General features: G+C 41.8%; 1 protein-coding gene across 6 annotated transcripts in view; it reads right to left on the bottom strand.

Annotated features, from left to right (window-relative positions):
- The window catches only part of LOC113100533 (band 4.1-like protein 1), a gene marked incomplete at its 5' end in the record, with an annotated part of 153,550 nt that overhangs the window by 113,891 nt on the left and 26,185 nt on the right, over window positions 1-13,474 (bottom strand). For all 6 annotated transcript variants that reach the window (XM_026265214.1, XM_026265218.1, XM_026265215.1 and 3 more), the window contains 2 exon segments: window positions 3,266-3,441; window positions 3,920-4,017. In XM_026265214.1, the coding sequence (XP_026120999.1) occupies window positions 3,266-3,441; window positions 3,920-4,017 (274 nt within the window).

Genomic DNA, 13,474 nt, shown 5'->3' with positions numbered 1-13,474 from the left:
ATACTGCAGGAGGTCAGGGCCGTGGAAAATCGTGCTATAAACCGATTTAGTAGGCAGTGGCCCACAGGTTGAAAACCACTGATCTAGATGATGGTGGAACTTCTTATATGAGCATTTCTCCCAGAAAAGTGCACCCAGGCACATGTCGACCAGAGGAGAGCGAGACCACACCCATAAAACTGCTTCATCTGGAAATCGTTGGCAGTGTTGCATAGGATTTGTTTGAGAATGTTTCCAAATAAGTGTGTTTTTGGATGTGAGGGAAAGTTTATTGTTTTCAGCTTCCCAAAGAACCCTGCGTTACATGAACAGTGGATGCAGTTTGTTTTTCCGGGGCAGCTACGGAGTGTAGCAAGTTTGTGTGTTCTTGTCATTTCAGCGACAGCACGCCTCCAGGAGCTTGGCTTTTTCCAATGAGAATCGGAAAGCTGTATTTTTCTTTTATAAATATGATAAAACTAAAGACTTTTTGGAGATATGAAGGATGCAGTACTACTCGATAGGTACTCAAGATTATCATGACTAAGGTTTTAACATACAAACTTTGTATGTTAAATACCCTTTAAAAGGTTAAAATGAATTTTACACAGACAATCTTTAAAAACAGAGTGAAACCTAATCTATGTCATCCCTGTTACCCGCGTCAAAACCTTTTACTCTACAAAGTAACAGGTTTGACAATCTCAAACTAAATTGCTAATTGCTGGCTTATAGTCATGTTCACAACGAATCAATGCTTTGATTCGATGAACCTGATTCGACTACCAATCTAACAGTTGAATATTCGCGGGGTGATATTATGCCATTTTGACTACATGGGGGGGCTTTCCCTGATTTCACATAGAACTACTGGTTTTCTCCCAATAAGTTAATATACAGCTTATTATGATAAAGCTGTAAGAATTTGAAAAGAAAGAAGCTTCAAATTAATATTTTAAAGTGCGTGAATAAATTCAACCATCCCTATAATTTATGTTTCACTTTCCATAATCCGTGACCGACAGAGGAGCATCTTGGCTGCAGGGATTTAAAACTTTACCAAGACTCAAACTGACACAGGCAGAGACTGGATTTTTTCAAACAGGTGGTTTCAAAACATTTCAGCCTGTGTATATATATCGTGGATATATTATTTACCTGATATAAGATGCATTTGGTTTTAAGTCAAGCGCTTCATTTTAGTACTACAGTGATATCTCTTCAGCGCACACCGAGAGCAGGTCAAACTACAATGCAGAATATTAATAACTATGACTGGGACTGTTATATACATACTATTATAATGAGAAGACCATTATACTAAAATGCTATGAATTTTTTTATTTTAGCTGCCATGTTTCTGCACATTGTTTCATAAGGAACACGTCCACTAAAGGAGTTCGCATTCAGAGCTACCCAGATATGTTTATGTGCATTTTTGCAAAAATAGCCTATACGTCTTAATATTAACGTTATGTTGTGTAAATAACGAAGCATATTCTATATGAAATCATGAGTTAAATCCCATTGATTAAAAGCTTACTATCAAATGCGTCACTCTGCTGGTCATCTTCAGCGTACGCAGCTCAAAACAGAAACGCAGAACATTAACTGCTAACGTTTTAGGCTAACGTTATAATGATATCACTATTGTAAAAAAAAATAATAATAAGAAAAACCTTGTTAATTGTTATGGTTTTGCCGACGTTAAGTTGCGACGTTAGCTATCTGTTCATCAAAACATAAAACATTATTTACCCATTTTATATCTGCAAGGTGTTCATTAAACATTTTCCCTGTGTGTTAATATCAGTAAATATGTCAGTCGAATGTCTGACTTGACTCTTGTTAATGTATTTTCCCCCGCCCCCAAACATATGATTCGACTATTTGCAAGATTCAAAAACTCAGATTAGACTATGCAAATCCTTAGTCGGAGACACCCCTAATTTATTTATAGAGGTATATGATGTCACACTTGTCTTTGTGTGAAGACATTGCACAGCACAAATATGTGAATGAGTGTTCTGAAGTGAAGTAAACTTCAACCGATTTCCCCTGCTCAGGGGTATCTGGAGCAGTCTCCGCCATTCTTTCAAATCGACTCTCTGTCAAGAGACCCACCTTCCTCTGACTCTGATTGGCCATGAACCTGAAGTATTACCCAATCAGTGGCCGAATAGGACGAGACTTCACAGAGTACCGGTGGGATGATCTGCATGAGATGCTGCATTGAAGACAACGCCGACAATATACGGGACAAACCCCGTACCGAATTGATTCAAAACAGGATGCGGTATTGACACTAATGTCTTTTAAACAGCTGTTTTATATTTGAATTAAACTAGTTTATAATTTATTTATAAATTGATTTTTGTAGACAGTTGAGCTGCTTATCGCTAAAGTTACCTTTATTTATAAAGGTACTGCTTTATTTATTCAACTGAATGAACACCAATTGGCAAATGAACTAATTGGAGCTAAGTAATGACACTGTAATGTAAATATAACAAAACAAACCTCTTTCCTAAAGCATATCCTGTGTCTTGTTTATTCCAGCTGTCCAGTGTATTGCAGCATCTCCAGTGGAAGATCCTAGCTAGCTGAACTTTGCATTATAAAAACACCATTTTTCTATTTAATATTGTAAAGTTGACACAATTGACACAATCTGTATTGTTAAAAGGGCTAAATAAATAAAGGTGACTTGAATACTGTTGTTTATGTCTTAGTTCTGTCCCACATGCAGAATGTTAGGATTCTTCAGAAGCTTTTATTCTAACTTTGATACTAAGGAAATGTGCTACACTACTACCTTCAGTAAATTATTTTCCCTACAGTAACTTTGGTCATGCTCACTTAATTTATGTATTAGAGAAATGTAATATTTTGACAAGGAATAACAGGAATTACAGGTTAATTTATAATAATAATAATAATAATAATGATACTTTATATTTTTTGTAACTTGATGCTTTTCTATACCTTCTTAAGGTTTTGAGGGACTAATCTGTTATGACTTATTATTATGATATCCCATGTTTCCTGCAGTCCAACAATAGTCCACCAAAATTTTAATGGTTGTTTTTTAAAGATTCCTCATAATGATTGTAGCGACATGGTCACCACTGAACAAGATATGTGCAACTACAATAAACTCCTAGAATAACTGTGTGTATTGTGAAAGACTGAAAGTAGTGGAAAGCTACAGTATCGAGTTTGGCCAAAATGCAGACAGTTTTGATACAGCAAAAAGCTAAGTAGAGGAAAACAACAGTGTTCTAACCTCCATCTAGACTGCGAGAAAGAAGGTATCTCTTGCTAGTGGACCGTTCAATGTGGGGAGCGGGCCGATCGATGAGAGTGCTGGCCTGCCGTGTCTGGGCCTGGGTCCTTCCACTGTATCTGAACTTTGAACCCATCACCAGAAAGCCCTTTGGTGGTGGCTCAGGAGACACTAGCCTAAAACAGACCAATACAGGAAAATTTTATTGGTTTACGGATATTAACGTCATTATTAATCTGCATCAGAAGGTTCAGAAAAGACAACCCCCTGTATTAATAAAAAGCTACACAGTGGTTTATAGGTAATTGTCAAATGAACCCACCACCATGTTTCTATGGTATTCTGGTCTTATAATAAAATACCTAGAGCAATTGAGGATATGCCAAGAGTGGCATTCTAAGATTCCTTATCAATCTTAATCATTCATAAACTTTCTCATATATAAAAAAAGGCAGTATGACTATCAAGACATAGCCACAGACTATGTTCTCAATTGATGCCATTTACATTTCAAGCTAAATTCATAGGACAATGTTGACCCAAGGTTCGTCACTAAGAAATGAAAAGTAAAATTAATGACTGCCCCATTAACATGAACATGACTAAAGCATTCATAAAAACATTATATAAATCAAATTAGTCCAGCTAGTTTACCTGAAAAAGGTGTGGTGTTCAATGCAGACCTTCCATAGCCTCTTGGCGGCTCTGTGATTAGAAAGCTTGAAGCCAATGGTGCTCTCAAATTGCTCATACTGTGTAAAGGAAGGGGATGGACAAATCAGTTAGTTCCCTATCACTGTCTGGTCACTTTTGTCTGGTATATGTTGAGACAAAGTAAAAAAAAAAAAAAACATTGGTGTCAGGACTCTGTGTCTGGTTGAGCACACAGATTGGGGTAATTCTCCTTTGCTGTATGCTCTCCTGCCCCTTTTGTGTTGGAGTGTAGGATATGGATCTTGACACTTCTGTCTGCATTCATGTAATTTTTGGTGTGAACACTTGGCTTCTGTCATTTTTGTTTCTATTAACTATATCAAGTCAAGTCAAGTCTGGTTTATTGTCAATTTCCACATGCAAAGTACATACATACAGAGAATCGTAACTGGGTTACTCTCAGACCCTGGTGCATACAGATAACATTAACATTAAAGCACAAAACATCTAGATCAAATATAATATGTAGATACAACTATACAATAAAGGAATGTAAAAAAAGACATATAATAAAATTAAAATTAAAGTTAAATAAAGCAGCGCAAGGCAAATGGCAGATAGAGTGCAAATCAATGGAGTGAACTCAATGGAGTGAACAACAGTGCAGATAAAATATTTTTAGTGCAAAAAGAAGCTTATTCAGTCTGATTAAAGTGACAAAGGGCTCAATAACAGTTATTTTTTTAACTGACTGATGAGGTAGTGGAATGACATCAGTTCCATGCTGAATGAGGTAGTGACTGGTGCATGCCATCATTGGTTTCTCCCAAGGTTTTTTTCTCCATTCTGTCACCGATGGAGTTTCGGTTCCTTGCCGCTGTCGCCTCTGGCTTGCTTAGTTGGGGTCACTTCATCTACAGCGATATCGTTGACTTGATTGCACAGACACTATTTAAACTGAACAGAGATGACAACTGAATTCAATGATGAACTGCCTTTAACTATCATTTTGCATTATTGAGACACTGTTTTCCAAATGAATGTTGTTCAGTGCTTTGACGCAATGTATTTTGTTTAAAGCACTATATAAATAAAGGTGATTGATTGATTGATTGATCATATATTAATGGGGGGGGGGGGGGGTCTGGGGATGTGGGATCTGGGGGGGGGGGTGGTTTCATAGTTCAGTGGTGCCTGGAGCAGAAGGGGGGGGAGGGGGTCTGGGGATGTGGGATCTGGGGGGGGGGGTGGGTTCATAGTTCAGTGGTGCCTGGGGCAGAAGAGGGGAGGGGGGACAAGTTCGGGAGTGAGTTCAGCTTCCTGACAGCCTGGTGGATGAAGCTGTCCTTCAGTCTGCTGGTCCTGGCCTGGAGACTCCGCAGTCTCCTCCCTGATGGTAGCAGACTGAAGAAGCTGTGTGACGGGTGGGTGGGATCACCTGTGATGCAGAGGGCTTTGCATCACAGACGGTTTCTGTAAATGTCCTGAAGGGAGGGGAGAGAGACACCAATGATCTTCTTAGCTGCTCTCACTATGCATTGCATAGTCTTTCGGCAGGACACGTTGCAGGCACCATACCACACAGTGATGCAGCTCGACAGGATGCTCTCGATGGTGCCTCTGTAGAAAGTGTACATGATGGGGGGTAGGGCTCTTGCTCTCCTCAGTTTGCGGAGGAAGTAGAGACTCTGTTGTGATTTCTTGGCCAGTACTGCAGTGTTTTTAGTCCAGGAGAGGTCCACTGTGATGTGCATACCCAGGAACTTGGTGCTGCTCACTCTCTCCACAGTCACACCGTTAATGGTCAGAGGAACGTGCTGAGTGTGTGCTCTCATGAAGTCTACAACAATCTCCTTCATCTTCTCCACATTCAAAGAGAGATTGTTGTCACTGCACCACTTGTCATCTGCAAACTTAATAAAGAAGTTGGAGTTGTGTGACGGTGTGCAGTCATGGGTCAGCAGACTGAAGAGGAGGGGGCTCAACACACATCCTTGGGGGGCCCCAGTGTTCAGTGTGATAGTGCTGGATGTGTTGCTGCCGACCCGTACTGCCTGAGGTCTTCCAGTCAGAAAGTCCAAAAGCCAGTTGCACAGCGAAGTGTTGAGCCCCAGCTGGATCAGTTTGTAAATGATTGTGTTGAATGCTGAACTGAAGTCTATGAACAGCATTCTGACATATGTGTCCTTTTTGTCCAGATGTGTGAGTGCTGAGTGGAGGGTAGTGGAGATGGCATCATCGGTTGATCGGTTGGACCGATATGCAAACTGGAAGGGGTCCAGGGAGGGGGGGATGGCAGACTTGATGTGGTGCATGACTAGCCATTCAAAGCACTTCATGAGGATGGGGGTAAGTGAAACAGGATGGTAGTCATTGAAGCAGGATGGAGATGGCTTCTTTGGAACTGGAATGATGGTGGTAGTTTTGAAACATGTGGGAACAACAGCCTGACTCAGTGAGATGTTGAAAATGTCTTTGAAGACATCAGTGAGTTCTGCTGCACAGTCTCTCAGTACACACCCAGGGATGTTGTCAGGACCTGGAGCTTTGCATGCATTGATCCTGCTGAAGAATCTCCTCTCACTGTCTGGTGACATCACCTGGACGCCGGGAGGAGGTGGAGTCTTCTGTGCAGTGGTGCTGTTTTGTTGCTCAAAGCGAGCAAAGAAGATCTTCAGCTCGTTCAGCATAGAGATGTTGTTGTCACAGGTCCGTGGTGGGGGCTTGTAATCCGTAATGGTCTGTATCCCCTGCCACAGGTTCCTAGTGTCTCTGCTGTCGCTGAATTGATGAGCTATCCTCCTGGAGTGCTGTCTCTTAGCCTCTCATATGTCGCGGGACAGGTTGGCCCCGGCTGTTCTCAGGCCCACCTCATCTCCAGCTCTGAAGGCAGTGTTCTGTGTCTTCAGGAGTCTGTAGACCTCCCCTGTCATCCATGGCTTCTGGTTGGAGCGGACAGTGATAGTTTTTGTGACCATTACATCATCAATACACTTGTTGATGTAGGCAGTGACAGTCTCTGAGTACTCCTGGAGGTCAGTGATGTTATTGCATGTGGCAGCCTGCTTAAACATGTCCCAGTCATTTGTGTTGAAGCTGTCTTCAAGAACCTCTGATGATCCTTCTGGCCACACTTTAATCTGTTTTTGAACTGGTTTGGTGACTTTAATGAGCGGTCTGTATGCAGGCATTAGCATGACAGTGATGTGGTCTGAGGCTCCAAGGTGGGGGAGGGGGAGGGCTTTGTAAGCTCCTCTCTGTGTGGTGTAAACAAAGTACAAAATGTTATTACCTCGTCTTAGAATGTTAATGTGTTGGTGTATTTTTGGAAACACACTCTTTAGGTCAGCATGGTTGAAATCCCCAGCTATGTTGAGAAAAGCATCTGGGTGTGCTGTCTGCTGCTCACTGATGTGCTGGTACAGTTCATTTAGTGCGTTGGTCCTGTTACTGATGATGTTGAACGGGGGAATGTACACCGAAATGAGCAGCATAGCAGTATATTCCCTCAGCAGATAGAACGGCCGAAACTTAATAATCATAAAATATGCTCTTCTATCTCATGTCTTGTCCCTGCCCTCTTGTTAATAAGTTAATTTGTCCCACCTGCACCAAATATTATTTTTATTTGCTGCCCTATTTAACCTCCCTTTTTTCTGTGTGAGTGTGACGAGTCAGCTGCCTCCTCCCTGATTATCATCGGCACCCTGTCCTAAATCGCCCCGCTTCACCAGGAGAGAGGCGTGAGAGAGGAGGGGCGCTGGATGAGCCAGGGCTGGCGGCGTGTGATGGGGCATACCTGACGTAAATGGAGACTCATCACCGCCACGGTTAAAAAGCCCAACACGCCAGGAAGGGTGCGTTGAGGGATTCCCGTGCCATCAGAGACGTGAGCTGCCGGACCCGTGGTCCGGACGAGAGCTGCACCCGTTCACAACACCGACAGGCCAGGATGCCGGGCTGTCCATCTCCTGCAAGCACCGCGACCAACGAGAAGGATGCGCCCCGGACCGTAGAGGGAAAGCGCGTTCGGCGGCCAGACTCCACCTCTTACATGGACCCTTCCTCCATGAAAACTTCCTGACCCACACGAACCCCGCAGCACAACAAGGACACCAGATCCCGTTTGTTTTGGACACTCTCTTCTTTGGCCACTTTTATTCCCTCTTTAACGTTATTTTCTGTTAATAAAAGCCTCTCCGAGGCCTGACCCCATGCCCACTGTGTCTGTCGTTGGCTCCTCCCACCACAGTGAGTTATTGTATAACTGTGAGTGCCTTATGTTGGGCAGACACTGAACAATTTTAGCCCCAATCCCATAGTGTGCATTATAAAAGAAGCACACTAAATATCTGAAACTGTTGGCGACTTTGAGTCCTGCAGTGTAAACGGGATTTGGCTGAAGATTAAATTGGTGATGACCAATTTTTCCTCCATTTGTTTAATTTTTTTTTTCTTGCTGAGCAAAACTTTTCTCTATTAGGAGGACATTTCGAAGACAATGTATGAAGACAACCTACATGAACCCCTGAGCCACTTTTATATATTATATAAAAATATTATAAACGTCCATAAAAACATGAAATAGGCTCACTCCAGTGAACTGTAATCTGCACTGTGAGTTTTTTAAACTTATTGCAGGGTTAAGTGCAGAAAATGCATTAATGGTCCTTCCATGTGTATAGGGGAGAGCTCAGCACAATCCAATATGTTTTTAGAAAAGCATAAAAAGCAAAGCATAACTATCTAAAACTAACTTTGGAGATTGAATTAATTGTGAAATAGGTAAAAAAAAATAAAAAATAAACAGATGCGTATCATTAAAAAAAAAAATCGGGATGACAAATTTACTTTAGTCAGAAATATACCTTTGCAATGGTTAAATAAATGTTCAGCAATTTCTTTAAAATATTTTTGAACTTTTGCACATTTATATTACAATGAAGTGAGCAAGTTTTTTTCTAATTAATAATGCGGACCGATTGAACCTTTTAATAATGATGTTGCTCTAAAACCCTAGAGGAACAAGAAGGTTAAATCTTCCCCCCATACCCTCTTTGGACATGTCTCTAGTGCTCAAAGCACTACAGCAGGGCCCATTTGCAGTCAGTTGAGCTCATGTTTCTATTTCAATGAAAACTCTGCTTCTGCTTACATTGGTCTCCAATTAAGAGGGTAGGGAACCTGATCGCATTTTTAGTCCATGATTCATGCCTAGAGTTTGGGCCTGCTGACTCCCAGGTAATCCTGAGGACCTGGTCAAGTATGTGCCCAAGGTAATTTGTTATTTTCACATAAACTTGCAGGTATTTTACTAGTTGAACTATCTTGTTAAACTAAAATGTGTGAAAGGTAATGAAACGTACTGTAATATACATTCAAATATGTAGGCGACTTTTTATTACATATAGGCTATTTTTATATCACATAATAAAGATGCCATTTTATATATATATAGACTGGTGAGTGGCGCAGGTGTCACTCGTTATTAATCTCCCTCCACTGGCCTCGCTCCATTCCTACGGCTCTTGGCCCTGCCCATCTCATCACAACAGGTTTAGCTGATTTCAGTTTCTGCCTGTAGGCGAGTAGAAAGGCTTACAGTTAACAAATATCTGAACAGCACATCTTCTTTAACACTGTTACATCTGTACACTGCCTCTCATTGATTGTAAAATCATGTCCCGCCACCGTGCAATTTCCCAATTGTTTCTGTGTTGCGATTTGCCCTGAACAGCTGAAAGCTGGGTAGATGGTACTCGTTTTCACTGTCTGAAAAGGCGTTGTTCAGCCAGGTTCCCATGAAACACAGAGCAGCAGCATTTGAAAAATACTTATTTGTCCGGAGAGAGCAGAAGGAGTTTGTTCGTTTTGTTGGGTAGAAAGTGGAGATTCGCCAGATGGATGCTAGGTAACAGTGTTCAAAATCTGCGCTGCCTGAGCTTCATGAGTGTGCCAGCTAAATATTGTGTAGTGTGTACTGACGAATATCCAGTCATTCATCTATGGTGAAACTGATTGCAGGGACAAAAACATAAAAACAACTGTGGATAATGCCACAGAGGCTGCCATGCCAAGGGCCATCTTGTACACTTTGTAAACTTCAGCTAAAGAGATAATTACTGAGCCAGTTATATCAGGGACCTGCAGGAGTTGGGTTCAATAGTAAAATGGTTAGGCTGGGAGTAAGAGCCAAACCAACCATTAGACTATATTGCATTATATTGCAGGAAATGAAAGTGAAAGTCATGACATTTCCCATACTCGGAATTGGTGCTCTGCATTTAACTCATCCAAGTGCACACACACAGCAGTGAGAAGTGAACACACCGTGAACACACACCCGGAGCAGTGGGCAGCTATAGATCCAGCACCCGGGGAGCAACTGGAGGTACAGTGCCTTGCTTACTTCCTTCCTCATTTACGTAATCCGTTACGTCATACATTCAGACATAATTAATCATTATTCTATTACTTCACCCCCTTTTCAATCTATTGTTTACCTTATAACAAACAAATGCTTTATTGTTACTTCAAGCATACACGTAACATTTAGGCAAAACATTTCCTTCTATATGTAGTGAGTGGTTCTCTGGTCTGAGCTGTTCTCATTTCTTGGCAGGACTGGAACGACAAGACTTTAAGCTTAATTTGGGACGATATACTGGGCCACCACATCAATGTGTTTGCTCTTTCCTGGCATTTGCTCAGACCCTGATGACCATCGTGTTTGCGATCTATGATCTCCACCCTCAGTTTTTCAGGTATGATCATTTTGTTGCCCCTTGTGACAATTCCTTCTAGAGTGGAAAGTTCATTTCTCATGGGTAAAAAGTCTCTGGCCATCGGATGCACCCTGACTATTTGTTCAGGCCAACCTTGGTTTCAGGCCAACCAACTGAATATATGTGATTACCTTTTGTGCAGGGTTTCATCTTCAATAGTGCTAGACCTGATGATTTCCATCCTTTGCTTTGAAATTGGCATGTTGTCAATAATGGCCGCCACATAGAACTCAACATCTGAGTGGGTGTCACTACAGTCCTGTATATCGTCTGAGGGGCTCCTGGACAGAGCATCGGCCACTATGAGAGTTTTCCCGGCATATTGTGCATATTCTGCAGTAGGGTTGTATCTCATCAATCGCATCAGCAGCCTCTGGCAACGGAGTGGAACCAAGTCTAGGTCTTTGGCGTTTATTAGTGGCACCAATGGCTTGTGGTCACTGATCAGCTTGAACTCATTTAGACCATATAAGATGACATGAGGAGTCCTTTTATCCTGCAAAGCTGCTTGTTGGACTGGACCCCATGTCCATGTTGATTTGACTTTCAGCAAACGTAGAGTGGCCGTCCCACATCTGCTAAGTTAGGGATGTACTTTCCCAGGTAATTGATCATCCTGAGAACTCTTTTTAACCCCTGGGTGTTACCCCTTTTTCCGTCTCAAAAATATATCTAAATTACGGCCTATGCTCTCAATGTCAAATGCAGAAATGTTAATCCATGCATTTATGACTTCAAGGTTAGACTATTGTAATGCTTTATTGGGTGGTTGTTCTGCACGCTTGGTAAACAAACTACAGCTAGTCCAAAATGCAGCAGCAAGAGTTCTTACTAGAACCAGGAAGTATGACCATATTAGCCCGGTCCTTTCCACACTGCACTGGCTCCCTATCAAACATCGTATAGATTTTAAAATATTGCTTATTACTTATAAAGCCCTGAATGGTTTAGCACCTCAGTATTTGAATGAGTTCCTTTTACATTATACTCCTCTACGTCCGCTACGTTCTCAAAACTCAGGCAATTTGATAATACCTAGAATATCAAAATCAACTGCGGGCGGCAGATCCTTTTCCTATTTGGCGCCTAAACTCTGGAATAACCTACCTAACATTGTTCGGGAGGCAGACACACTCTTGCAGTTTAAATCTAGATTAAAGACCCATCTCTTTAACCTGGCATACACATAACATACTAATATGCTTTTAATATCCAAATCCGTTAAAGGATTTTTAGGCTGCATTAATTAGGTAAACTGGAACCGGAAACACTTCACATAACACCGTACTTTCTACATCATTAGAAGAATGGCATCTACGCTAATATTTGTCTGTTTCTGTCTTATTCCGAGGTCACCATAGCCACCAGATCCAGTCCGTATCCAGATCAGAGGGTCACTGCAGTTGCCCGGATCCAGTACGTATCCACACCAGATGGTGGATCAGCACCTAGAAAGGACCTCTACTGCCCTGAAAAACAGCGGAGACCAGGACAACTAGAGCCCAGATACAGATCCTCTGTAAAGACCTTGTCTCAGAGGAGCACCAGGACAAGACCACAGGAAACAGATGATTCTTCTGCACAATCTGACTTTGCTGCAGCCTGGAATTGAACTACTGGTTTCGTCTGGTCAGAGGAGAACTGGCCCCCCAACTGAGCCTGGTTTCTCCCAAGGTTTTTTTTCTCCATTCTGTCACCGATGGAGTTTCGGTTCCTTGCCGCTGTCGCCTCTGGCTTGTTTAGTTGGGGTCACTTCATCTACAGCGATATCATTGACTTGATTGCAAATAAATGCACAGACACTATTTAAACTGAACAGAGATGACATAGCTGAATTCAATGATGAACTGCCTTTAACTATCATTTTGCATTATTGAGACACTGTTTTCCAAATGAATGTTGTTCAGTGCTTTGACACAATGTATTTTGTTTAAAGCACTATATAAATAAAGGTGATTGATTGATTGATTGATTGATTGATTGATCAGGTGGAGGCATTTTGTTATTAGCTGATACCTTGGCCGGGTCCGGCCGTACCCCATTCGCAATGATTTCATGGCCTCTTGCCTCATCCTACATTTCCCTGTGTTTAACCTCAGGCCATCTGATTGTAATCATTCCAGCACTAACTGTAGTCGTTGGTCATGCTTTGTCACATCCCTTCTGTGGATGAAATTGTCATCCATGTAAACGTTAACTCCTTCCAGGACTTCTAGAGTGTCCATCATTTTTCTTCGGAAGATTTCAGGAGCGCTGGAAATTCCAAAGAGAAAATGTTTGAAACAGTACCTGGTGAATGGAGTAATGAAGGTTGTCAGTCTTTGACTGTCTTTATCCAGTGGTATTTGCCATAACCCTGCTGTTCAGTTTAGCTGTGATCTGCTCTGGAGTAGGTAAAACAAACCTTTCTCTTTTGACAGCTTTATTTAACTTCCTGAGGTCGACACATATATGCACCTGTCCGGACTTTTTAGGAGCTGTCATCTGTTGCATGAGGATTTCAGCACTGGACAGTCAGATTTTTTGTGCATTCCTTTTTCACATCTGCCACATATTTTCTATCTTTCATTGTCTCTGGCTTGTTATTTGAACTTTGGCCCTGGAGCTTGTTGCTTCTAATGTGTGTGTATTTATGTGCTACCTCTTGAATAGTGTACGCAGCAGCTTCTCCTTGCGTGCTAATATGTGCTTTCACTTCCTCCGATTGGCGGGTTTCTTGCACTGTCATCTTGAGTGTGAGATTTGAAATTAGCTGCAACTTGCAGCTCCT

Source organism: Carassius auratus, unplaced genomic scaffold (assembly GCF_003368295.1).
Source record: "Carassius auratus strain Wakin unplaced genomic scaffold, ASM336829v1 scaf_tig00217296, whole genome shotgun sequence".
NCBI lineage: Eukaryota > Metazoa > Chordata > Actinopteri > Cypriniformes > Cyprinidae > Carassius > Carassius auratus.
Note: the sequence above shows the minus strand (reverse complement) of the source record. Positions and strands in the feature narration are given on the sequence as shown.